Here is a 27958-nt window from a genome sequence, read left to right as displayed (position 1 = left end):
GACGCCGTCTTTCCCGTCACGTGACACGCCAGGATCGTCGCGTGCTGCGCCAGCCGTCCCGCCGGCCGCGGCCGCGCCCCGCCGGTCACGTGGTGCGCGCGCCCCGCCGGCACCGGCCCGAGAGCGGGAGCGGGCTGGGCAGCGGGAGCGAGGGAGCGGAACGGGAACGGAACGGAACACAGCGGAACACAGCACAGCTCGTCCGGCCGCCGCCGGCCCCCGCCGCCGCCCCACCATGATCAAAGCCATCCTCATCTTCAACAATCACGGCAAGCCGCGGCTCTCCAAGTTCTACCAGCGCTATGTACGGGCGGGCCGGGGCTCGGTGGGGCGGGCGGGGGCCGTGCGGTGGCCGGGGAGTCGTGCCGTGGCCGGGCCGCGGGGTTGTACGCGAGGGTCCCCAGCTCGGCCCGGCCCTGCCGGCTGCGCCGGGCCCGAGCAGCGCCGGGGGAAGGGACGGTGCTGAGAGCGCGTACGTGAGGAGGGCTCGGGGAAAGGCGGTCGTGTGTTCGCTTGAGCTGCCTTTGGGAGCTCCGGGGTGAAGGCGGCAGGGAGGGAGTCTCGTCTAGAGACACCTTGGCTCTCCGCGCTGCCGCTGTAAGCGCCGCTGCCCGGCCCGAGTCCGGCTGCTGTCTCTGTGCAGGCAGCGTGGCGGAGCGGGGCAGGGGAGCTCCGGAACAGAACCTCTCCTCTCGGAAATTCTCGGTGCACTGTGAAATTGCAGATGACGTGAACACGCAGGAACTAGAAAAGAGCATTCTTTTACATGGTAGAAGGCAGGCACAACGAAAATGCAGCGCAGACGCTCAGTCTGGATGGAAAGGTGCACTGGAAACTCGTGATTTAGTTGAAGGATAAGAGATTTTAAGATAATGTTTTGAGCGCACTGTACTGTATTTCCTCAGCAAATATGCTGAGGTCTGGTTGGGCATTAAAGTGCAAGAAAACAGTTGGTATTTCTTAAAAGTTATGTAAACAAATAACTCGTTTCCCAGCAATGCAGTTACATGGATTTGTGACCTCTTTCTTGCAATTCTGGTTATTAGAGGACTCATAGATCATTGGAAGGGATGTATCTTAGTTACACACCTCAGAGCAGAAATGATGACTGTGTCCCTTCAGTTTGCATGGTCAGGTTTTGAATTAAAGGAGTGTAACTATTTCAGGTCCTTCTTTTGTGTGAGGTAGAAGGGAAAGGAGATGAACAGACGGCCAGAGGATACCAGATTTTTCTTGTAAAACCTTTCTGATCTACTAGTTTCATAACTCGGCTTTGAACAATTTCTCAATGCCTGAAGTAGGGTAATATGTTTGTGTAAACAGAATACTTTGAAGTTTTGAAAATGTGAATGGCAAATTAAAGTAAGAAACTTTCTGGTGCGCAGAAACAGGCGCAATCATATAGATTGTATTTTTATGTGTGATTTCAATAATGTGAATTTGTTTGTGGATCTTTTGAAGCTTATGCATTCTATAGTGTCAATTGCACTGGTACTGGAGGCAAATCTCGGCTTTTTTCAGTGAGAGGATGCATCTGCAGCTTTCTAGAGAGATTAATTCGGTCAGATCCGTGAAAGAGGTACTTACTTCTTTCATAATACTAAAACTTACGACTCTTAACTTTTTCAGCTGATTCATATGAGAACAGAAACTGCATAAAGTGAAGTAAATAATATTTTGCAGTTAGGTAGAAGAAACTAATTTATGGCAATTAAAATGCATGTCATGATTTCGTCTTTCAGAATGTAGACCTGTGGCCATAATTTCAAAGGTAAAAATTAAGTTTCTAAAGAGCCAGAAGAATTCAGTCTCAGAGGTGATGTTTCTGGTCTTCTAAGATTAAAGGTCATGGCTTAGGAGCACCTGTTGCTTGTGGTGCCTTTGTATTTTAGGGTATTTCTGGAAATGTTACATATTGTGGGATTTGAAGCTTCGCTGCAGTCTTCAAGCTTTGGGGACTTCGTTGTACTCTCAGTTTATGGATAAAAGTAGTTCAGGCTACCTTGGAGATACAAAAAAATTCAAGGTACTTGAGAACACTTCTGGCTTACTTAAAAATCCTACTTTTAGATGTGTTTTTTTTACAGAAGTTTCTTTAAAAAATCATTTTTTTCACATTTCTCAGTAATACCTTTTTCTGCAACTTGTAAATAATGGCTTTTTGTGTCGAAATGACGCAAACAATAAATGCCTTGTTAACTGGCAGATTTAAGGCTTCAGAAGTAGATAGTTTGAGAGTGCTGACATACTTTGTGTTTTAGAGTCTTGTGTGCATTGTCAGTCCTGTTTAGCAAAGTGTATTTTCTTTCACAGAGTGAAGATACACAGCAACAAATTATCAGAGAAACTTTCCATTTAGTATCAAAACGTGATGAAAATGTCTGTAATTTCCTAGAAGGAGGACTGTAAGTATCAAGTTTGAAATAAATGCCAAATACTGGCTTTCAAGTATTTTTATTTCTGATGACAGTACAACATTTCACAGCTGTCGTGTAAATGCCATGCCACTTGAGATTTGTTGATACACAAGGAATTATATCATTCTGCAGCAAGTGTACATATTCTTTACTAACTGAAGCATAGCTATATGTGCCAAAATGTCTTGGGCAATAAAATTTTTTTCCCTTGTGCTGTAATAGCCACGGTGCTATATCTAGTGCCATGAGTGTTTCAGATGCAAAGATGGGGAAGGAGCAGGCAGATGCTGTTTTGCTGTAATCAAGCTGAAGATTGCTGGTCGCATTTTAAGAGGCATTGGCATTTGCCATACCCACTGACTCACAGAGTCACAGAATATTCTGAAGGGATCCACAAGGTGTCTGAATTGAACAGCCTGTACAGGAGTCCATAGCTCAGCCTTGGTGTTTTTAGCACCATGTTCTGACCAACTGAGCTAAATCTCTAGAAAATTTAATACTTTTTAACTGTTCTTTGGCTTGAACTCCTAATATTTGAGCAGACAGCCTTTATAGTAGGATTCCGCAGCCTTTTTATCAGGATTTGGGCTTGCTCCATGAACTGGGAAGAAAAAAAAAAGGTTTTAAATGCACTAACTAGTACAGTTTCAACCAAGATATTTTATTAATAAAGGAAAAGCAAGGTAGGAGGGAAGTGAGACTTGGGTGTTCCGTCTCTGTAAGACACACAAAAAAATCTCTTTTGAATCATCTTCATTGTTTTTGTCATCTTGCTTTAGCTGAAGAAATTCTGAAATGGAGATGTGTTTTATTTTGAAGTATTTATTAGCCCTCAAGAGTAAATAGATAAAAAGCCACCCTCTAGAAGAAGGGGTCAGAATTGGTGGAATAAGCTCTCTATCTCCAGTCTGTGACAGAGATTGTCATAGTCTGTTAAATATTATATTTATAGGAATTTCTGGTTATTGGAAGTCGGTCTTCTAATGCCTAGATTTACTGTGTGCAGAGTCAGTTAAATGCTTAGCTGTACCATATCAGCTAGGATGTCTTTTTTCCTTGCTCAAAATGATTCCTGATTTTTTACATACTGGTTTTTAAATTTAAATTATTCTTTTCTGACTACTCAACTGGTGATTCTATCATCAGGTTCTTGGAGATGATCTCAAGCTGGAAGCATTCTGATTTGAATTCTGTAAGTGAGAGGCAGAAGACATTTGGAGCTTTTTAAAAATGACAGCTGCTTAACAAAAATAAACTGAGATAGAGAACAGAATTCTGGCTTTCCCCCTACTGCGTAGTTACAGGATTACCATTTCAGTATTTTTTTCTTTCAGGACAGGGTTCACTTTATAGTTTGCAGTTTACCCAAAGGCCTCAACAGTTTATGTGTAGAACTATGTGTACTGCAAGTATGAAGTATTTGAAAGAATTGGGTAAATAGATGACAAAAGAAGAAACTTCAAATGCTAGGTATTTCCACTGTCCTGTTTGTTTGTAAAAGTGTTGTCTGATACACAAATGTAATTCCTGCTCTACAGAAACAAAGGGTTCCCCTTCCTTACCCCCATCCCTGCTCCCTACCAAGCATTAATGCAGAGCAATTTGCTTAAACAAAAGTGACCTAAAAGATTTTTTTTTTAAAATCTGTGTATTCTCTCTGTGTGATAATGACAGAAGTTAAAGGGATGAGTTATGTTGCACAAAATGGGTGATTCAGTTCTGGTACAGAGTTAAGGAAAAGTCACAACAGTCATGGCCATATAGGTTCAGCCTAAAAATTAGTTTTGTTTATCTGGGATTGGACCTCTTACAGCTCAAAGCAAATGTCAGTGGTCTGAGGTAGATCTCCTGTGCTTTATGTGCCTTTGTTTGGAACACCGTAACAGAAGAATGGAAGAACATACCTCTTTAGACCTCTTCTCATTCAGTGCCATGATGATTAGTGAGTCCATAAAAATATAATTGCTTCTGTGACTGTAACATTGCATCATGAATTACTGCTTGAAGTGTGGTCCTATTTCTCAAGATATCAGACATTTTGTAGCACAAGTGTTACATATTCTTTATTATGAAATGGATCATAAACCTAATTTAAGGCTTTTTTGGTAATCCAAATGCCAGTCTTCATTGCAGATTTCTTTTTCTTTCCCCTCTTGATGCTCTTCTGAGGTCAGGGAGGGATTCATAGGCATACACTGTTAATCTGTAAAGCAGATTAATCCCTGTTCAGTGCCTGCCTGCTAGTGTGGAATGAAAGTACATTTAATACCTACTTTTTGTGATCTGTTTGAATTGATTTTAATAAAAAGGTGCACAGGTTGATGTCATTTTTTATCCATATGGATAACAATAACTGCTTGTTTGGTAAATGTAAATTGAGCTGTCTTATTACTTAGTCCTCTGTTGGAATTATATCACAAAATAAAAGTTGCAGTGTAGCTCTAGCTGTTAATAATAGGCCTCCTGTTAATTGAAATTACTGTGAGGATTTGCTCAGCTTAGCCCGAGATGCTAACTAAGCTTTACTTGTTTTATTTCCTCTTTAGGTTAATAGGTGGATCTGATAACAAACTAATTTACCGACACTATGCCACCTTGTATTTTGTCTTCTGTGTGGATTCCTCAGAAAGTGAGCTTGGTATTTTAGACCTCATACAAGTAAGTTCTTTTTGCTGCTTTGTGGTTTTTTGGTGAGTTTTTTTGCTTTTTATTAATTCTTAATTACTGTAATTCAACTCTAAAGTAGCTTAGAACTTAAATATTTTGCTTGCCTTTTTTTGGAAGGTTGCTTTTATACTGTGAACATACCAAGGAGTGCTGAGTATTATTTTCAGATTGTTTACAGTTTTCTGTCTGTCTTTGGAAAAGTCGTTGTCCAAGTTGACGGGAAAGTGAGGAAACTCTTGGGAGCCTCCTGAGCGCAAACTAGTTTTTGTTTTAGGTTTTCAAGGCCTTTTTCTGCTGCAGGTAAAAGTGGCGCAGTTCAAACATTTGCTATGCATGTGTGGATCATGAGAACTTTGACAGGCAATGCTCTGTATGTATATGTATATATTTATGTATATTAATATATATCCAGACTCACACACACATAGATGCATGCATATGTATACTCACAATAAATGCATAATGCATAAATATGTCCAAAATCTCCTTGGATTAAACTTTCCTTGTGGCTCATGAGCTTTTTGACAGGTATGCCTTAGAAAAGGAGGGCAAATGCTCCCCTATGTGTGTGTTCTGCTCCAGGGGAATTGGGATGGGTAGGGTGGGAGTTGTTAGGGAGGAAGATGGTCCATAAGCCTACGTTCTTTTTCTCAGTGAGAAAGGCTTAACAGCACAAATGGTTTAATAAGAAAACTGCTTAGCAGAGCAGAGTGAGAAGATGAGTGTAGGTGGTAAATCTTACAGCCCTTCAGGTGCTGGACTGCCACCTTCATGTGGCACCCAGTGGAGCCCAGCTGGGTTTTCCCACAATGTGCAGGGCAGAGCAGATCCTGTCTGTGGAGAGAAGCTTTCCCTCTTTTGAATCTTTGAGCTATTATATAATTTCCTCAAAGGAAAACAGCTCTTGCTAAAGGATATTTTCAGGAGAACTTCTTGCTGTAGTTTGGGGTCATGGTGAGGCCATGCAGGTGGCATGCTCGCTGGTACCTTGTGGGAGCTGCCTGCAGGCTCCTGTTACAGTGAGCTGGCTGAGTTTATCCCTTGGCCAAGGAATTTTTGCAGCACAGCACAGGCCTCTGTGTCTATTCAGGTTGTGTTATGTGGATGACTAACCCCTAAACATGCAACAGTCTCTTAGTCAGAATCAGTACATTCCTTTCCTACAGTTCATTTTGCCAAGGACATCACAGGTTATAGATTGTATTAAGAAGATCTGTCCTGCTCAGCCCAGTACAGCAGACATGACCTGTTCAAGATCACTGACACCTCAAACAGAATGTCTTCTGCAAGGCTTCCAGGTAGAGTTTCCTTCCAAGTCAGGGATCCATTGGGATCATTGAGTCCAACTTCTGACACTGCCCAGGACCCCCCAGGAATCATACCATGTGCCTTAAAGCCTTGTTCAAATGTTTCTTAAACTCAGGCAGGCTTGGTGCTGTGGCAAATATTTAAAATGCCAAATATGTCTGTTATCAGCCTAGTAACAATTACCATGTCTGGTAATATGAATGCTCCTAGGTCAAGAGGCCTCCAACTAAATCAGTGATTTTTCCAACTTAAAACTTGCAAATAAACAATTTCACTGTTAGTGAACTCAGATGTGGCAAAAAACAGTTTCCCACCATTAAGGGATTTATGTCATTGCATAAAATGGATCTCTTTTACATACACACATACATATATATATATCTAGAAAAGAGTAAATATAACTTACTGTTAAGCCTTTCAAAAGTTTGCACATCAAGAGAATTGATTTATTGCATAAGTAAAATCTGTCCTGACACGTGGGACTGTATCAATTGGTTATTTCACTGTGGAAAAACTGTGTGTCTCTAAGGCCTCCCAGTTCCCTGCAGACCTTTCTTGAAGCTGCATAGCTTCTCACAGACACCTCCTGCTGTTCAGAACAGCTGCTCCAGTGTTGCTGTTCCGGACAGTAGATCCAGAAGAGTGCCTGTGGGAGTAGGAGGGAAGGAAAACTCCCATCTGGATTCTTATATGATCTTGGGTCATCAAACATTCTGCAGTATCCGAACACTGCAGCGTTAACGAGTAAGGTACATGATGGTTCTACCTGTTCCTAGCAGTTTGTTGTACAGGGTTGCTTAGCTGCCTGTCACATATTGTGTCTTCTTACTTGGAAGAGCCAAAATACTTACGAACAGAGAAAAGAAGCATATTCATATGTAGACAGTGCAACCTGAATTGTACGTTCAAATGTTGAAGCAAATAGCTTGCCCTTACTACTACCCGTAATTATATAGCCCCCAAACTTTTTGAATTAGAGAATTTAAACTTTTCTTTATAATCTTTTGCTTCTGGTACCAAAAATACTTAAGTAGATTTTGATCTCCTAGTCTTTGTATTTCACATTGTTTCCAAAAATGCCCCAGTATTTAATTACATGTCAACATAATTATGTAAAGGAAACTGAAATAATAAAAATGCTATTTCCATTTGTAGAAATATTTTGGTTTTCTGACTTGTATGATTTTGTTTATAAATCATAGTCTCACCACAGTACCTGCAGCTGTTGAGGATTCAGAATTTTCTTAAATGTTATCATTCAAATATTTGATTAAAGCATAGAGTATTAGAGATATGTTAAATATTAAGAGTATTGAGATTAATTAAATATTTTTAATTTCTAGACTGGCTCAGAAGAAGGATCTGTTAATCCTCTTAGCAGTAGCAATCATAATGTACCTTTTACTGAAAGAGGGCCCTTAGAAAGTTTCTTATTACTTGTCAATTACACATGCAGTGTAGGCTTACAGGATATACACACGGATGTTGGATTGAGCAAATAAGCTTTGTTTCTTCCTGAAAGTGTTGAACATTTTGATACATCTTTGTTTACTGTAGTTTAGAGATAACACAGGTAGGAGTAAGACATCTGGGCTTTGTTTGACATACATATAGTGTATGACTAAGTAAGTAGATAAATATAGTAGTTTGTGATGGAAAGTAAACTGGTGAAAGAAACCTAGAACTCAGTTTAGCACTTTGGAGGTTTCTGTCATGTAAACTGGGTAAATGCATAGGAGATTGGGTTACATATGGTAGTCTGCAGTTCTTCTCAGCAGAAAGTTTTTGTTGTGATACTTAAGATACTTTTGTGAATGCCACTTATCCCTCCATTAGGTCAGAGCTATTTCACAGGTAAATCTTCTTGATTCAGGCTTAATGAATATGCTTTATGCTTTACAAATCATGGACTCTGCCTCAGATTTGATACTGTCTTCAACTTGGATTTCTTTGTTTGAAAGGCAAATTCACTTTGTTTATTTTTGACCATTTTCTTCCCTTTTTTTCCTAAATATAAACACAAGTTTCTTTTTATTATATTTGCTTTCTTGGATTGGTAGATAGGTCAGCATCTGTGCTATGCTTAGGTTTTGCAGTCTTTTGGATTCTGTAAATTCTGTCATGCTATTTTAGCATCTTTGTGTTAGCCTGTGAAGTGTAAGGTTTTTATTGCATGTAACAAAAATACGTGTGAAAACAGAACTAGCTGTAAACTGGCATAAGGGAGAAATGAAGGGTCTTTACAGTGGTACCTTAACTATGTTATGGACGTAAGAGCCTCTGTCACTCCAAGAATTTGTAAGTGTCTTGGCCCATAGCTGTACTTTGAAGACATAATGAGTCAGCAAGCAGCGGAGTCTGTGAGAGATCAGTCTTCCATGGGAAATTCAGTGGAGCCTTTCAAGGTAAGGGTGTTCAGTGAGAGGCATGTGGGAAGTGCAGTGCACTTTGTGTAACACGTTTTTCTCAGTTCTTAAGGATAAAGGATCCTGACCAGAGATGCTTTTATGCTAATTAAATAAAAAACAGAGAACCATATGACTGAGATGAGAACTCTCCAAGGGCAGATTGAATTACTTCTGTCCTCAGGTTTACCATTGCTGTTTAGGTAAGGAAGAAGAAGGGGATATTCTTGTTATGAGTTACTCCTGTTGTTTTTAGCTTATCTTTTGTACCTGCTTTTGTTAGTATTTGACATTATCTATGCTCCAATACATTTAATTGATCAGGTGTTCTGAGTTTTCTGCTGCCCTTGTTGTCTTCCTACTAATGTATGATTTACTCCATTTTTGTCTTATTTGCTTATTTTAAAAATAAGCCCTTCATTGGAAAGGTGATGTTTTGTTTTGACATATGGCTGAGTAGAGAGAGCTCCAGACTTGCATATATTCAATGAAAATATTGTGTTTTGTTTTATATAATTTATGCTCCCAGTGTGTATCTGTCTTTATTAAAGCATATTTCTTACAAAAGAAAGGTGTAGGGGTTTTGGGGTTTTCATTTTTTTTAATGTTTTCTGTTTACTTACATGGAGATGTGTGTGGTTTTTTTCTTTTTACCATAAAAGATTATAATTTCAAAAATGAAGCACAAGGGGGAGCTAGTAATTAATTGTGCTTGCATCCTTATTTTCCTGCTATTTCACTCCTTTATTTATGTTACACTTCCAGTAACATCACATGGTGCATCTGAACTGATATGTGTGTGTGTCAAATCAATTGATGTGTTTTCTCTTCTGGTTATTGATCTACAAGTCTGCAGCATTTGAAGTGATTACTGCAGTACTTAAATTTTAGCACTGCTTGCCTCAGTGTGCAATTCATTTGACTCAACTAAAATTCAGATGAAAGTGACTCTGATTTTATTTACCTTTTCAATTGTTGCAGGCATCTTAAAACAGGCCAAGAAATGTTACTGTAAAAAATCTAGTTTTCCTTGCTGACTAGTGTTTTAAAAGATAATTTATAATAGATGTAGACCTTGTAATTTCTGGCATTATTCTGAGTGAACTTGCCATCATCAATGGAAGATGGAGGAAATTTCCAAAGCTTCTGTGAGAAATCTCTGGTTAGTGAAAAATCTCTGTGAAGGAATAGTCAGTGCCAGCTGATTTCCCTTAGATTAAAAAATGTTTGTTGTGCATTGCTGGTCATGCATTTTAAGCAGAGATTTGTGAGTTTGTTTAGTGTGTGATGGGATTGCTGTGTAATAGGTAAAGGTTTAAAAGTAACTGCTCCAACAATTAATCAAGTGCTGCTATAGAAGCTTTATTTATTGGAAGAATGTCACAACAGTTAAACTTTTGTGTTGTTGATGTGTGAGCCAGTATGTTGCTACTAAACACATGTGGGGAGGGGGGTGTTTTTAGGATTGTTATGTTGCCCGTGTCTTTAATGGGTTCCTTTGTTTTCCAAGGAACTAGACAGATGTCAGTGTGTGAATCGTGCAGAGTTGGTGACTGTATGAGGAATAGTGTCAAACTCTTAGCTCTTGTGACTAAAACTATTGCACGGAGGTTGCATTTACACTGTTTCCAATCTTCTTCTTACAGCTAATGTCAAACAGCACTGTTCTTGTAACTGCGTTCACCTAAGGTGCAAGGAAAGTAAGAGAACATCTTTGGTGATTTGTTTTGCACCACACGTTGTCAAATGTGTAGTTTTTGTACTTAACGTACAAGATTTTTTTTGTTTGCTCGCATCCCTTCTTTACAGAAGACTGTTATTACTGCAATGAATTAACAACTGCTTGAAGAAAAATCCCTGCTTTGCTTAGCTTGAGCATAATTTAACAGAAGCATATTCATTTTCTTAGTTAACTTATCACCAAACCTTATTGTCCTGAGTCTGCCTCTGAATATGCTCTGTGTTCATAGTTTAAGTGACAGATTTGTATTTTTGGTATTAAAGGATAGTCTAAATGCATAATTAGTTAATTTATAGTTTGATTTCAACATTTTAAAGACTTTAATAGTAGTAGTCATAGCAAGGGCAGTGTGTGATTGTTCTTTCTTTTTCAGTTTGAGCAGGATCTGAAGATCAGCAATTAAGATGCAAAAGTAATCACACAATAAGGCGAGGTATACACTTGGGAATGGGTGATGTCAAGCAGATCTATTTCCCTGGGTTGGTAGATATAAAAACATGTCTGTAGAAGCAGGACTTCATCCACAAAGAGTGGGGTGGATGGAGTTAGTCCAGGTGGTGTCTGGTCAGCAGTGGTGTTCCCCAGAGCTCAGTGCTGGGGCCAGGCCTCTCTAATATCTTTATCAATGAACTGGATAAGGGGTTTGAGTGTTCCCTTAGCCAGTTTGCAGATGACTTTGTGCTGAGTGGGAATGTTGACCTGCTGGAGGGACTCAGACGGGCTGGAGGGATGGGCCAAGGTCAGTTGTAGGAGGTTTGACAGTGCCAAATGCTGGGTCCTGCCCTTGGATCACAGCAGTCCCTGCAGTGCTCCAAGCTGAGGCAGAGTGGCTGGAAAGCTGCCCAGTGGAAAGGGACCTGGGAATGCTGGGTGGCAGCAGCTGAACATGAGCCAGCTGTGCCCAGGCAGCCAGGCAGGCCAGTGGCAGCTTGGCTTTGATCTGCAGGAGTGAGGCCAGCAACTCTCCTTCTGTACTGGGCACTGGTGAGGCCGTGCCTCAAATCCTGTGTCCAGTTTTGGGCTCCTCAGTATGAGAAAGATTCTGAGAGGGTGGAGCAAGACCAGAGAAAGGCAGTGGAGTGGTGAAGGGGCTGGAGCACAAGTCTTACAAGGAGTGATGGCTGGGAGACCTGGGGGTGTTTAATCTGGAGAGAAGGACTGGGAGGATCTTATCTTTCTGTACAACTGTGTGAAAGGAGGTTATAGAGATGCTTCAATCTCTTCTCCCAAGAAAGAAAAAATAGGATAAGAGGAAACAATTTGTGCCAAGGGAGGTTTATACTGGATATTAAAAAAAATTTCATTGAAAGGGTTGTCAGACATTGGAGTGGGCTGCCTGGGGAAGTGGTGGAGTCACCATGCCTAGTGCTTTAAAAACATCTGGATGTAGCACTCAGAGACTTGGGGTAGAGCTGGATTTGGCAGTGCTAGCTTACCTCTTTGACTCATTCATCTTTAGGTTTCCAGTCTAAACAATTCTATGATCTATGTCAGATCTGTGCCTGGACCTAGGCAGTTTGAAATCTGGTGCCTCTCAAATACTAAGGTGGGGTTCATAAATCATGTGGAACAGAGAGTCGAAATGAGGTGTTTGTCTTCCATACTGCTTCTTTAGGATGTTTGAGTTAAGAATTGAATAAAAAATTGCATACAGTGACAGCCTAATAAATAAAATACATGTTGTGAGTAAATGGTCTTGACACATACAAAACTAATTAAAATTTCCAACAAGTTGCCACTTATTTTCATGCCATTAATAAAAGATCTGTAAATTTTTTCAGAAATTTGCTTTGAAGACCCTAAGCTCAATCTTATATTTAACTTAGAGAGATCTTGACATAACCCGTGTCCGTAGAAGTTATCCCTTGGACAAAGGTAACTGTGTGTACAACTCTCTAAGGCTGGAGTGTCTAATAGCACTCACCACAAGGACATAGTGATTGGCATTTAGGAACTTCAGGACTGAAAGTGCAATCATCATTTCATTATCCAGACTAAGTGAGGATCAGGTGCTCTTGGTGTAGCAAGGTGCAAACATAAATGCCCGGGAATCTGTTCCAGAAACACCCAGAGGAAGGTGATGTACAGACCATATCTGGCAGGGAACATCAGTGGCTGGAGTGCAGTAGCTGCTTGGATTTTTATGCTTTTATGTTCTGGATTCAGGAAGGATTTATTTGCCTATGTGTGAACTATTACAGACTTTTCTAAATTTATATGGTAATATGCCTGACAGGATCAGGAGTTATGACATTAAGACAGATGCCTTTTTTTATCCTGGATTCAGTGGGTCTGTACTATCCTACTGCTGGAAGGAGTGATGTTGACACTTAACAGCAAAGTTAACAGTCTGTTTAACTAGGAAATGCCTGCAATGCAGTAATTACTAAAAACAATGATGGGAAAAGCTGGTTTTCTTTGCTTTATACTTGAGTTGTAATGAAATGGGAAGGAGTACTTTAAATCACAGCTGAGAAAATTATAGTGTAGGTTATGTTACTGGTTTTTCAAGATATGTCTGTTTTTTAAAACAGTGTGACTTTAAGCAGTTTTAACCTAAATTGGCTTGTGCATACAGTTTTGTCCTCTACATAGATAACATACTTTTGACGTAGTGTTAACCACATCATTTCGGTAGATGCCTTTAATGCCTTAAGGTCTGACTGGTGTTTAATTTCTGTATTTGCTTTTCTCAAACCTCACACCTAAAGGAACTGCAGAGTTTTTGTTCAAGATTGACCTTTGGTGCTTTTTTCCCCTCTTTGCAGGTATTTGTGGAAACACTAGACAAATGTTTTGAAAATGTCTGTGAGCTGGATTTAATCTTCCATGTAGACAAGGTACTGTGATGACATCCTGTAATATTTTTATCAAGTAATATGTTTGTTTCAGCTGATACTTGATATTAAACTCTACTTTACTTTCCAAAGAAGGGTAACAAAGCTGATGGGGGTCTAGATGGTATGTCTTGTGAGGTGGGGCTGAGGGAGCAGGGATGTTGAGGCTGGAGAGGAGGAAGCTCGAGGGAGCCACGCTGCCCTCTACAACCACCCCAAGGGAAATTGTAACAGGATGGGGGGTTGGTCTCTTCTCCCAGGTAACCATGGGCAGACAAGAGGATGTGGCCTCAAGCTGGAAACCTCTTCCCTGAAAGAGTTGTCAGGCATTGAGGCAGACGGCCTGGGGAACTAATGGAGACACCATAACCAGAGGTGTTCAAGAAGCATGGCACTTGCTGCAGTGGCTTAATCAACTTGATGGTGTTTGGTCAAATGTTGGATTGGAAGGTGCATTTAATATGCTATGATTATGTAATTTAAATGCTGTGTGGCTCATTGTGTTTAAAATCTCAAAAGGGACTGTCTTTTTTCAAACACTTAGAAACAATGTTGTTTGAATATTCCCAGCTATAAGAAACAAGTGTTGTATTTACTAATCTAGTTTAGAAAAATTCTTTTAGTATAGTCACCCTCATTTAAAAGGACTTTGGCATTTCTTGGTGTAATACCTAAAATGCTGAGAATTTAATATACAGAATTTATTCCTTCAGTTGCATTTTGCCTACCATTGCTTTCTGTGCAGTCGCCTCTCCCCATCTGAACATCTTTCTGTATCAACAGCAGAAGATGTCAAAGGAAAAGTAAGATATTAAAAGCAGACTGAAAGTAATACCAAGTTAGGTATCTGAAAGAACCCAAAATACTAGTAAAAATAATACATTTTCACAATAAAAGCCAGTGAAGCCTTGAGTTAAAAAGCTCTGAATGTGACATTAACCAGTGCAGTGATTTTTACCTTGAGTGTAAATGAACAAAAGAATTCAATACAGAGACATGAACTTCTGTATTAAGGCAAGGCTGCCACCCAGCTGAACAGAAGCATTAGTTGGGCAGCTGTGACTGACTTGATGTCATCTTGAGTCTTCCTTTTTTTTTCCCTTCCAGTTTAAATTCATCAATATTCTTATAGGTCAGAGAACAAAACAGGAAGACATATCTGTGAGAATTAAATTAAAATGTTAAATTTTCTTTAAACTGCTGATACAGTCAACTTGTTAAGAAGCAGAATGCACCGAGCCTTCATAGTTAATGCATTAACTTTCTCTTTCTTGTTAATATATTTCAAGTGTGCAAAAGGGAAGAACAGCAGCTGCTCCTGCTTGATCTTGACAGTCTTGGTTATAATGGGTGCTTATGTGTGGGTGCTGTTAGGGGTGAAATCTTTAAAATATTTGTATTTTGAGTGGTCTGATATTGAGAAAAGTGAGGATTGGCTGAGTTATTTGAATGAGAGTTGTTCTGTGTCTTCAGTTCTTGATGGAGCTGTGGGAGGTTTTCTTGCAATTCTCTTGTGAGAGCTGCCTAAACCAACATTTTTTCTTGTAAAAAGATGAGGTGGCATGTAGAAGAGTTAAACTATGTAATCTCAACAGCTGTTGCTCTGTGGTATTTTATGTGGTATTTCTGTAAGGAAATATTTATGCTCCTCAGGTGTTTATAATTGTACAGGACTCAGCAGTGACTTAGTTACCCAGAGCCAAGACAGATGCTTATTCAAGAATATTGATAGAGTATGATGAATTCATTTGAAGAATGGAATATAGGTGGAATGAGTGTTTCTAATGTGCTGTAGCAGATGAGGACTTGGGGTGTTGGGGAGTGTAGTTCATACAGAAGAGAATTTAACTTCTCTTCATCTGTATTGCAGGCAGCCAAAAAACTTGCTATAGCTGGAGCAAGACATTTTCACATGTCTTGTGAGGAGGAGGGGCAGGTTTATTTCAGTCCTTCTGAGTACAAGAGCCTAATGCTTTCTGATGGAAAAGGCATCATTGAAAGCTATTACACAACTAAAATAATAGAATATATTCAGCTAGGGATGTAAGGGAATACTTTGTTTTTTTCACTGGTTTTTGGCACCTATTAAAATATCTCTGGGAGTATCATGATCTCTTGCAAGAGTTTATTATCTAACCAGATGAGTGAACCATTCAGAATGAAATTTCTTGAAGACAAGAAAATGTGTTTGCCAAATTTTCCTGAGAGAGTTTTTTTCTTGATAAATTCCTTTTTCTTTAGAATGTGCATTCATGTTTTTAGAGAGTGCATCTAATGTAAATAGGAAGCACTCTTGATTTTTGTAAAAACACTTCAAAATTGTTATTACAAAACAGCAATTTCAAATTTTAAAAAGTTGATATTCTCAACAGTCAGATCCCTTTTGGAATATAAGATGTGTATTTGTTGTGCCTTCAGTCTTTCCCTTAAATGCTATTTTTAATACACTGTTGAAGTCTCTTTTGCACTTCATTTCCACTTATTGCGTTTTTGTTAATGATTTTTTTTGTTGTCGTTGTTTCTTGGCAAAAATAGTGATTTTTTAAAATAAGAAAAGATAGAGACCATAAGGTGTATTTGTACAATTAATATGTATATGCAATGAATTTTAATTTGAAAAGAAAAAACAGTTACTGTTTGTTTTTATCTTGCTGCTGCTTACATATGAGCAAACGTGTTTAAGAGGAGGGAGTCAATGGATTATGATGCTTATGTAACTTTATTAGTTAAGCTGTGATTTCCTTTCATATGGAGATTAGCAAATAAAATTAATTAAATGCTGTTATTTAGAAAGCTGTCCCTTTAGAATAAAAGTGGAGAAAGACAAAATAGTCCAGCTTCTTTAAAGCCACCTATGCTTTGAACATTTTTAAATGCTGTGTGTTGGACTTCACTATTGTACTCTGAAAGTAGGAAAAAATGCAGAGAAGGATAAGCATGACCCAGGGTATGGAGTGGTTTGCACTGAGGAAGAAGTTAAGTATTCTAGAGACTGGAGGCAAAGGAGTAAGAATTATATAGGAGGAAAGGTTTTGGAAGAGCACAAAAGGGCCTGAAGAAGGGCTGTTTTAGAAATACACTAAAAAGAATCAGAGAAACAAATTCAATTTTGTTTTTAGGTATGACACAAAAGCAAACTGTGTTGGTTTTTGATGTACTACCTCCTGATTATTTGATTTAAAGATTTACTTCTATCCTCAATCCATGGGGAAATAAGGAGAATGTCCAAAATAGTAGCTAAAATTATGCTTTTGAGATACCAGATTGTACACGTTTATTTCTGAAAAGTAGAAAAATACTCCTTGTCTTCAGATTTAAATACTAATATACTATTAAAATATTATACATTACATGATAACCCTGGATTTTTACTAGTAAGTGTGCAGAAGGATGCCTTCTTAAAAAGAAAAAACCCAAACCAAGTCTTATTATGGTTTGAGTACAGACTCTGAGGCAGCAATTATGAACCAGAGTTTTCATCCTCAAGTCAGGGCTGCAGGGAGGAGAGATATTCAAACATACCCATTTCAGCAATGTCCTCAGCTGTTTTCTGTGCTCCTGCAGTTTGAGTCCTAGCTGTCAGTCTTAGCTGTAGATACTGAAGATTCCATATTTATCAGGTGTCTTGGGAATGTCAGTTCTACTTCTGAGCCAAATCTTGGGGTCTGTGATGGGTGAGCATCAGAGTCTCTTCCTTCTCAAGAGTAGCCCAGAGGAGTATTTACACATCTACTTGTGAGCAATTTGTTTAGTCTTGTAGGACCTGCTTCCTAGAGGTGTTACTGCTGTTGATGCTAACTCAAACTCTAATAATTGGATAGGAAATGGGAACAAAAAAAGAAGAATGTGAAAGTTTCTTAGCATGTTTGTAAGTGGTGTGAGCAAAGATACTAGAGAAAGGAATATGAAATTATGAGCTTTGTTTCCAACTGCCTTTAGATTAAGTGCTAACATTAATTAAATTATTTACAAAATGTTTCCCTGTATCAAGGTACCTAGACCATTTTTTCAGATTGTATGTAGGATATTTTGCATTTTTAAATTCTCTTTTGGTCTCTTTTAGGTCCATAATATATTGGCTGAAATGGTTATGGGTGGCATGGTTTTGGAGACCAATATGAATGAAATTGTCACTCAGATTGATGCTCAAAATAAACTGGAGAAATCTGAGGTAAGAGTGATGCACTGTGTAGTTTGTAAACTAAAAACAGGGGTTATAGTAAATGCATGCTTTATAATGCTCTCTGTCCTTCATAGCAAACTAAATAGTGTAAGCTGCCTGCTTATAGTACCAAAAATTTGCAGTGTATCTCAGGATGCTGTACCTTTCATCAGAAGTAATAAACTGCTTAGTCACTGCTGGTTAGATTTTACTTTTTTTATCTAATTGCATTGTGCACCATTGCTATTAAGATACTTCTGTAGTTCTCTAAGTTTCTGTTATAGAAAACATTTTAGTTCCAACCTACTTGTTATGCTGGACTAGTGACTTCAGCCCTTAAATGAAATCAGATGAAGAAACGAAGTGTGTCTTCAAAGACTACATATTCCTGTCTGATAGTATGCTTCTAAGCACCTGAAATAAATAGCAGCAGAAATACTGCAACACAAGGAAATAAATTGGACTGAAGTGGACTAGAGAGATTTTAAAGCCCAGTTTTAGACACTTCAAAGTAAATACGAATTCTGCAATTTTGATAATCTGAGCCTTTGGTCTTCAACAAGTGAGAAAATGATATTCTGTATTTGTCCATAATGGGCTAAGTGAGGGATCACATAAGAGTTTTGGTAATCCTTTTTCAATTTAACAACTCTTTAATTTGTGTTTAGGAAAGACATTTAGATTAAGAAAGGATCTTAGAATTACTTTATCTTTGATACAGTATATTACTGTCCCTTTAACGTCACCATATGTGCCTTCTAAGTCAAAATGCTGCTGCTAATATATCTTTGCTTAGTCTGTGCTGGATTGTAAGTGATGGGAGTAATTCCACAGAGGAATACATCAAAACAATAATATCTAAGTTTCTAAACAGGCCTTTGCTTGAATTGGAGACTTTCTGAAGTTGGAAGTCAGCAGACCAGACTTCCAGGTGGCATAAATATGAACTAAATGGTATTTTAGGAGAGGACCCAGAGAACTTCTTAGTTCTAACTGAAGTACAGTAAAGAGAAAAATGAAATTTTCAGGTTTTTTTGTGGCACAAGGTATACTGTTCTAATTCTGCAGTCTCAAGCTGTGCCACCCCAAGTTTTTTTAATGCGTTTAATTCCTTGTTTTGCACAACTTCCAAACTATATCCGGTCAACAACATGTGAAAAACAAGAAGCAGCTAGGTATGATGTACATAGGTATATGCATCTGAAAGGATTCTATAGTAGATTTTGAACATGTCCAAAGTGTTCATTTTAATGTTTTTCTCACACTCAGAATGAAACACTTACCACAGAGATGAATATTTGGGAGTTATTCTCCTAAATTTTTATTATATTTGAATAACTTCTGTATACTTAGACTTTTCCTTATTTGATAAAAATGCAGTTGTGTTCCCAAAAGCTGAACTTGCTCAGCAGTTGTGCTCTGCCATGTATTATGTACATATTTGTTCTGTCTGAAAGCATTTAATTATGTGAATTCTGTTACCAAATCAACTGTAGACCAATCCCTGACAAGTCTTCTGAAACACATCGATTCAGTGCAGCCAATTGCAATACTTGCTGTGTTCTATTATTCATCAACAAGTTGTTCTTTCTTTTAAGAGCTTTTAGTATAAAAGTAGATGCTAGATGTTCTGAAAAAACCCACGCAGAACTTGAAGTATATACAAAGTGAAAGGAACTTGTTCCTTTACATTCAGCAATGAATTATAGAAGGTAAAGAAGTAGCAGTGATAAATTAAAACACTTGGTGGCTGGGATGAGGCAGAACTTTTCACAGTCTGCTCCCCACAAATATATTCTTTTTTCTTAGTTCAGTGACTGTTTCTTTTCAAATTTAACTGTTACTGTAATGCTGAGATACATCACAATACTTGATAAATGTTCCCTTAGATCATTAATCATTTGTTTAATGTATATCCGCAGAAAATTCCTGATTGCTATTTCTTTTCTTTTTGTCTTTTTGATCAAGATTGTAAATCTTTGAGTATGTCTTTCCTGAACACATATTTTCAAGACACAGGCAAATCCATGTAAATCAAAATAAGTAATAACTTAGTAAATTTTAAATGCTGGTCACTAGGAAACCAAAACTAGTGAATCTTCTTTGTTTTCTTTAATTAGAAAAAATAAAATATAGAAATCAGTCTTAATGTAGTCCGTAGTATATAGGAGTGCCATCTGTGCCCCACAGCACTGTTGCTTTAGTCCCTTTGGCTTTTAGACCACCATCATGCCTCTTGCATTTACAAAGCAGCTATTTAAGGTTAAGTGGCCTTTACTTTTATAGCTGACATGATGAAATGAATAAAGCTGTAACTGAGTTACATTTTCAGAAATACTTCAGTTTTTCTTGTGCCCATCAGGCTTTCAGTAATATGCAAAATTTAGCTATTTAACATCAGGTATTTGTTTAGTTACGTGCTAGGTTTCTAAACAGGCTTTCAGTTAAAATTTAGTGAAAAAGTCTGAATATTTACATGTATTTGACCAAAATTATCAGCTTGAGGAATTTGTGAATATTTTCAACAGCGATTAATTAAACCACTATAAGAGAGTCCCTAGCTTTGTTTTGTGATTGAGCTAATACTATTTGGATGGGCTACAAAAGAAACTATTTGTACCCTGAGAAATGTTGTATTATATGCATTTCCCTGGCTTTCAGTTTAGTGTAAATCTGTGAATGGGTTTCTGGTCAATCCTGAAGCCAAAGAATCATTGTGATAAAGGGAGGGAATTCTTTGGGAGAGGGGTCATTGGGATTTTATTCTGAGATTCTATAAGTATTGTAGGTAAACCTGGGCTACCTCTTCTCTATTTGGAGTGTTCAACTGCGTGTAATTTAGACTTTTAAGCTGGGCCTCATTTTTTTCTGAACCTCCTGATCTTTTCTGGCTCTTTCCATTCTTCTCTCTTACAGACCTTTATCTTTCAGTCTCCCAGACAGGACAGGTAGACAAAGGTATTGCTGACTTTTAGAAAAAAATGTACTTTTAACAAAAAGGGAAAGCAAAATGATGTCAAAGGCAATAAATTACGTAGGCCAGACTCAAAAATTATGTGTAAAATTACCCATACTAGTCCTTGTAGCCTACTTTTTGTGCTAGTTTCTTGTAGTTCCCTCATCTTTTTATTGGCTATAGTGTATTTTACTAGCTTTTCATTGACATCATATTTTTTATTTTATTTCTCTTCCTGCATTTTAGAATTTAACTTTTCTTTGTATCATTGTTAACAAACAAAAGAATATGAACTTGTGTTAATATTAGCCAAAAAATCCTGCTTAATAATGTCAATAAAAAAGGAACACACAGATAACAAAATAAGATATGATGACATAATACAAATAACTCCTTTGATGGGAGAATTTTGTCCCTGATAATCTAAAATAAATAATACAAACTCTCTTACTTCACCAGTTACTATTTCCAGATAAAAACAAAGAACTTTACCTGCTTACAAAGAGAAGTTTCAGAAAAAGCTTCAGGTGAATGAAATGTTAAAAATCCCACCACCAAAACCAGCAAACTGAAATCGTTCTGTATAGAGAGAATAAAATTATCCGTGCAATTCGTAAAGATGATGTAGAATTTCCAAAGTTGATGATCCAGCCTTAAGGATGTTGAACATCAAATGAGAAGGGGCTGTCAGCATGTACTCAACTTGAGATGTACATTTGCTGTCATTATAATCCGAATGTCCAGATTTTGATCTAAGATATCCCAGCAATGGCAGTCCCTGAACACGAATGTTAGCAAAGAACAGAAGAAGGAGAAGGAGACTGTATGTGTGAAGTTCAGTTTATGGTCAATGTCACCTGCCATTTGTTGTTTGAAACATTTAGTTTAGCTTAACAGTTTGAATGTCGGTCAGTATTAATGGCAGTACTTGAAAATTAATTTCCACTTGTTTTAAGTCTCTGTGTATTCAAACTGCAGGTATTTTAACCAGGTGGAATCTTAAGCAATTGAAACTTATTTAATTTATTAATAGCTTTGCTCTTTAATTTTTATGTGATCTTCCTAGGATAGTGTACTACAATACCATTAAGATTTAACAAATACAACTCCACAATTGGATTTAGTAGCACTGAGTTGTAAAAGCATTATCTAAAAATAGTTCTTGGTAACATGCAATATTTTAACCTAAATTTGAAGTATGCTACAGCACATGAAGAAAATCAAGGACGTGACCTTCCTCTGCCTAATATATTAACTAACACTTGTAACATACAGTCTGTATTTTATTGGTAACACTAGGGAGCTTGATCTCAGATTTTTAGTTTGGTTTCTTTTTTGTTTTTGTTTTTCTTTTTGTGCAAAGCTACTTTTCTTTTTCTGTGTTCTGCTCACACATATTATGTTTTTATTTTTGGGTCTGGCAATGAAAAACAAACAAAGAAATAATTAATCATTCCCATCCATTACTCTTTTTGTGATTCAAGTGCTTAAAATTTCTAAGAGTATGTCTTAAGTCTTCTTATCTGTTTGGCCTCATTTTGATATACTTGCAGACTTCATTTTGGTTTTTCTCTAATTACGTTCATTTATTTAACCTCATGAGCAGGGGACATGATCATTCCTTTATATTATGTACTGCATCCTTTCATGATTTCATATCCCTGCTGCTTTGAAGTCATACTTGTTCTGAAAAGAAGCATTGCTATGAAACACCAGCAGCAGAGAGGTCCTAGTACCTCTGAAGTATCTGGAAAAGGGTGGCTTATTTTGCAGTGTTAGCCTTCATTATTTTGTTTTCCAGTAGGCTGTGGTTTTCTGTATATTTATTTTAGTGCTAGCTAGCTCTGTGTAGCGTTATTTGGGATGATAGTTGTAACATTTTTATTTGTATATGCATATTAACAATGTTTGTGATGTGCAATAGTTTACCCAGATTATCTGAATTTCTTTTTAAAGAGTAAAACAGGGTTGCTGGGATCACTTTGATATGAAGTTACCAGTTGGGCATTCTAAGAAAGGGTGATGATGAGAACAAAGAAAATTTATTCCTATAGTGGTTAATAATGACCTCAGTAAATTAATGACAGCTTATGTTTCTCACTTGATAGATTAGGACCAGTAGAGTAAAAATCCTGTTATTAAATGCGTCTATTTCAATCTATGAAATAGTGTCTTCTTTTGCATATACAGTATTGCTCTCTAAAAGTATATGAACATGTTTACAAGCATTTTTTGCAATAATGGAACCTAAAATTTTAATATGCAGCATTTCAACATTAGAACACATCCTTCAACAACAAATGAAATTGAGAGTAAAAAGGAGCTGCGGCAAAACTGTGTTGTATTGGCTTATTGTTATACCAGCTGTATGCAATTCATAGTGTCTTTCTGAAATTGCATTAATTGTCTTAAGAAGCTTCACTTTCACTTGCTTCAGTCATTTGCTTGCTGTGACAGACAATTCATCATTCTTGCTGCATGTTTAAGGCTTGCTACATGTTTTGTTTTTTCAAATGTAACAATTTTTTCTTGGCGCATCACCATCTTACCTGCTGATTTACGTGATAAAAAAGGCAGGTGGAACTTGTTGAGTTCAGTGTTACAGTGGAAGCTGTATTAATCAGGTGTCTCTAGAAAATGCCTCAAAAGCACACAGGGCTCAAAGTACTACTTGTTGTACCTCTGTGTTTGTAAATACAGTTCACTTCCAGTTAAAGAAATGGAAGGACTGCTGCTAGTTCACTGCCTGACATGCTAAAAAGGAGTGCTAAGGAGTTAAAATATAATAGTATTTGAATTGTATTTGTTATCCAGTTTGGGAGTTCAAGTGCTTTTCAGTCATTTGATCCATTAGACATTTTTTATGAGCTCTTAGAAACGCTGTGTAAATGTATTGTGCTTGATAGGGTGGACATTAATTGTGCTAAATAGCATTCTGCCATGCATTTTATGTATACACTATCCTTCAAACTCACTTAATACAGAGAATTCCAGGAGAAGAGAATGTAATAGCTTGAAAATCTCTACTCCAGCATCTGATAGTGAAAGATAATCTCGCTGTCAAAAAAAGAGGTAATCTGACAATCAGAGCAGTTTTGTCAGGGATCTTCACTGATCTTGATCCAGAATGGTCCTCATGAAATTTGGAAGCTATTGACTGTGTAGGGGGGTGGAAGGGCAGTGGTTGTGTCAGTTGTGGTATTTTTAATAATTCTCAATTGTGTCTCCATTGTATCCTATGCCATTGGGGCGGGAGGCAGGGACTGTAAGTCTGTATAAAGAGGATAGTAGCAGGTAGGTAAAAATAATAACCAGTTCTACTAAAAATGTTATTTGTCCATTAAGAATAAATAACTTCCATTAAATTAGGGTAAAGAATCTCCATCCAAGTCACCCAGAAGGCACCTGTCCTTTGAATTGCCAGCCACGTGCTACCATGTCATTACTTAATATACTTTTCTGGTTTCCCACTGTTTCAGTTGTAGATTGTATAATTCATTGCTTTTAATTAATATTTTCATCTTCTCAGTGGAAAACAGTTTACATTGCCCCATTTTGCTTTATGAATTTTTCTTCCATTACTGCAAATAGAATTTAAAGGATTAAAAGCCTTTACTGTTTTATCCGATAAGACTTCACTGGAAGTTGCCTCTTGATTTAAAATTAGTATTTCCAAGTTCTCAGTTATAACAGGACGGTGTTGGGCATCTTCATGCCTTCTGCACTGTTTTTTAGTAAATAGAAAGAAATTGCAGTGTTAATAATGCTCCTTTAACTTATTGCACATTCAGGGCTATTCAGATTTTAGATACTTCTATTTCTTAGTACTGTTAGTGTTACGTCCAGGTTTTCCCCTTTAAGAAAATACTGCTATTGAAAGAGCCTCTGGGATGAATGACCTGATAGATTTGGTGATGTTAAGGAAAATGAAGGAAAAAGGGTTTCAAAGTATTTTTTGCACCTTTTGAGTTTTACTTAAGTCTGTTCTTCTGAGAACAGATAATTCTGTTGATAATTCAAAGTAAGAGTAAATTTGATAGCATCAGAGATGCAGTTTTCTGAGCTGCCTTCTCTGCCACACATGCTTTTCCAAACTTTGGCATGTCTCACATAGGAGGGTTTGACAGGGAAGATATGGTTAATAGATGACTTAATGGCTTTCTGGTCTCTGTTTCTTCTTATGAGAATCATCCCATAACTACAGTGTAGGGATTTATGACGCTTTAGCCATTCCATGTAAAGGGTTAGTTCAAAATCAGAAACTTCAATCAGTTTTATTTTGACTTGGGTTATGTTTTCAAGGGGAGAAGGAAAAACAGTAGGTAGGATGTTAAGTGAAAATCTTATGTTAACTTGACTTTATTTCTTATAAGTGAGTAGTAGAAAGGAGAAATATTTTTTTTTCATAACCTTCAAAAAGTAGAGTTGTTATCTGACAAGTGTGTGGGGTGTCTGTCTCCTTTTGTGAAGCTGACCAGGTGAACACCATGGAAGTCAGGTGCACTCCTCAGTAGTTTTACCCTGCACTTGCAGTGAATTTCAGTGAAAACCAAGAATCTGAAAGGGTTATACTTTGAGTGGTAGTCATGTACCAATGCTTTTTAATAGTCAAATATGACACAACCTTTTTTCTGCTTTCATTTTGCTGTATTTCTTGTTCAGAAATACTTTGTATGCAAATGGACTGGTTTCTTCAGTCTTTGAAAAACCTAAAATTAAAGATCTTCCATTTCTACAGGTTTAGTCTTTTTTTAAACTAATTCCTAGCGTCTTGCTTTGTTTCTTGTGAATTGCTCCTTTTTACTGGACCTGTAAGATGCCACACTGTAAAACTAGTAAATCTTACACTGTGATTTTTTTGTTTTTGAATATTTTTAATCTTACTTTTAAAACGTTAAATTTAAAGTTAATTCTTTTTACATATTCAGAAAATTTGTGATATGATATCTTTTTCTGCTAATAAGAGTTCTTATAAAAATGTCCCGTGCTTTTTTATTTCCTTGCAAAAATAAAAATTATTTTTACACTTCTGTGGCAAGCCTGAAGTAAAACCACACTGCAAATTCTAAATCTGCATAGAGAATCTGAACTTTCAGGAGAAATATTTCCATACCTAAAATTAATAGTCTGGTTTTTTCACAACATCAAAAATAGTAGTAACACTTAACAGTCTTGTTTTAATAGTCCTTAAAATAACAAGGTTTTGAATAGGTGTTTTCAGAAGCAATAGGGAAAGATGATTTTGGTATGTCTTCAGGCCTCTGAGCTGTAAATCGTTAGCATTTCATAATATACCCCAGTGTGCTAACTTGGCAGCTGCTTTAACTAAAAGCAGAACCAAATGGAAGTCAGCAATTCTCTATTGTAAAACTTGCATGTTCGTACAGAAAGGCTCTAGTTTTGTATGCAAAGACACTGCATGCAATAGAGAACTTTAATAAAAAATAGGTGCTGTGTAGTAGTTTAATTTGGCATAACCATGTTGTTGTGTAATGCTCAAGGGGATGCAGATATGTTAGTGTATAATTAGTTACTGTGGGAAACAGGTTATCCTAGTTTGGCTGTCTGCATGCTCTTCATCAACCACAAATGCAGAGTATTTATCCTTTTCATCTTAGTCTAAGCCACCTTGAAATACCTCTGTGTGTACATATATATGTATTTTTGTATGTATGTATATATACACACACAGGTGTGTGTGTGTGTCTGTGTCTGTGTTCATTGATTTGACTGAAATTCAGCACCTTGTTACTTTGAGGTTACTTACTCTGAACCTGTAACCAATGCTAGTCAAGTGTGAACCACGTGAACTTTTAGAATAGATAAAAGGCAAAGGCAGCACACTGGACACCCAACACCTTGAGACTGTTCTGTGACGTGCACATTACACGTGCTTGGATAAGCCTCCTGTTCCTTCCTCTCATACTTTTCCATCCAATTGACATTACATGTTTTACCATATAAAGAGGAATATGTGAACTGTTTTCTCTTTCTGGTTTAATATTTCCAAGTAACCCATTTCATTCCAAACACAATTACCATGTGGTTTTTCTAATTGTGTAACCATGGAAATACTTGAAAAGTTAGTTGTCTGTGTAGATTGCTGGTGAACCTTCTTGTGACTGACTTTGCCTGACTTGCATTTTTCCTCACTTTATATACAGGCTGGTTTAGCAGGAGCTCCAGCCCGGGCTGTTTCAGCTGTAAAGAATATGAATCTGCCAGAGATCCCAAGAAATATTAATATTGGTGACATCAGTATAAAAGTACCAAACCTGCCCACTTTTAAATAACATGGCTACTCCAGGTAATACCAAGGAAGAAATGGAATAAAGATTTACTGCATAATTGTTTACTAAATAAACATGTCTTACTTTTACTGGATAAAACTCAAGGTACTGCATAGACATAACCTGAAAAATCAGTGTGTGGAGTTGAATGTTGCTTTTGTCTTGTTTGTGAAATTAAAGGAAAGGGGTAGTTCCCATGTGATTTCTAAATTACATTCCTGTGCCCTTGCAAGGCATATCACTGTGTCTCAGCTGCTGCAGTATTTTGGGGAAGTATTTAATATGTTCTTTACTTTGTATAACCTATAATGCTGAGGTTTTTTGTATATTCACCAAAGTCTATAATTAGTGTGTTCGTTAACTACTTCTGTTTGTCATGATTATTTAAGACCTAAGTGCAAATGTTGCATGAAAACATTTAGCTCATGTTTTGTTAAATAAAATCATAACAAACTGGACTTCGAAATACCTGTTTTTTGAAGTCTACTGTTTGCAATAAACCACATTATTTCCTATTCATGGAGCCAATTGACTATATGTTGACAAATACTGTTGTAGCAGACATTGATATTGTAGTTTAATCTCTGAAGGGCTTACACAGGGGTATTATGCTGAACATATTGGCTCTTTACATTTCTCACAAAAGCTGTTTGTTATTATACTGAAGGAAAAACTGCCTTTACCGAAGATCTGATTTTTGTTTACGTATACATGTTGATACTTACACAATCTGATAGACTTTCACTGATGGTCTGACTTTGTCTAGGGGAAAAAATGGGCCCTGTGATTGCTCTGTCTTGTGAGAAGCACAGAATGGGCTGAGGACTTTATATTTGGGCAGCTCAAACCTGTACATGAGAGTCTATCAAATAATGTGATAAAGAAAGGCACTCTGGAAAGATAATTGGGGATACTTTAATAGGGCCTCTGTGCCTGGTGACATTGTGATTCTCTACTTTGAGAATCAGATTTATGAGACACATAGTATTGTCAAGATCTCAGAGAAATCGAAGTGCTATCACCTCCGCGTAAGTTGCTCAGCTCTTAAACTCTTCTGTGATTTAAAAAACATAAAGGGGGATAGTGATTGTTTTTTATAATCATGCTTTTAAGCTCTGTGTGATGTATAAGTCTGTTTTAATGAATAATAAAAATATCATTGGGATATTTAAGAA

The 27958-nt window shown here is 37.4% G+C and overlaps 1 protein-coding gene and 1 long non-coding RNA gene across 3 annotated transcripts; both read left to right on the top strand.

Annotated features, from left to right (window-relative positions):
• The first annotated feature begins 21 nt into the window (after positions 1–21).
• Positions 22–27958, top strand: AP3S1 (adaptor related protein complex 3 subunit sigma 1). 2 transcript variants are annotated; one of them, XM_074533242.1, is made up of 7 exons: positions 22–304; positions 2314–2405; positions 4964–5075; positions 13307–13378; positions 17439–17546; positions 20454–20495; positions 26658–26759. In XM_074533242.1, exons 1-6 carry the CDS (start codon positions 236–238, stop codon positions 20487–20489), a joined length of 489 nt encoding a protein of 162 aa, XP_074389343.1. In that variant the 5' UTR covers positions 22–235; the 3' UTR covers positions 20490–20495; positions 26658–26759. The 2 variants fall into 2 exon arrangements, with proteins under 2 accessions (XP_074389343.1, XP_074389342.1); XM_074533241.1 differs by lacking the exon at positions 20454–20495 and having other exon boundaries at positions 25–304; positions 26658–27958.
• On the top strand, positions 5082–13300 carry LOC141727185 (uncharacterized). Its single transcript, XR_012578233.1, has 3 exons — positions 5082–9959; positions 10444–10497; positions 10912–13300. It is a non-coding gene; the product is annotated as an uncharacterized LOC141727185 (long non-coding RNA).

Source organism: Zonotrichia albicollis, chromosome Z (genome assembly GCF_047830755.1).
Source record: "Zonotrichia albicollis isolate bZonAlb1 chromosome Z, bZonAlb1.hap1, whole genome shotgun sequence".
NCBI lineage: Eukaryota > Metazoa > Chordata > Aves > Passeriformes > Passerellidae > Zonotrichia > Zonotrichia albicollis.
Note: the sequence above shows the minus strand (reverse complement) of the source record. Positions and strands in the feature narration are given on the sequence as shown.

Excerpts from the sequence above, each read along its gene's own strand:
- AP3S1 (XM_074533241.1), top strand. The coding sequence starts at position 236 with ATGATCAAAGCCATCCTCATCTTCAACAATCACGGCAAGCCGCGGCTC. Across the intron at positions 13,379-17,438 it reads TAATCTTCCATGTAGACAAG|GTCCATAATATATTGGCTGA; the intron begins GTACTGTGATGA and ends GGTCTCTTTTAG. Across the intron at positions 17,547-26,657 it reads ATAAACTGGAGAAATCTGAG|GCTGGTTTAGCAGGAGCTCC; the intron begins GTAAGAGTGATG and ends CTTTATATACAG.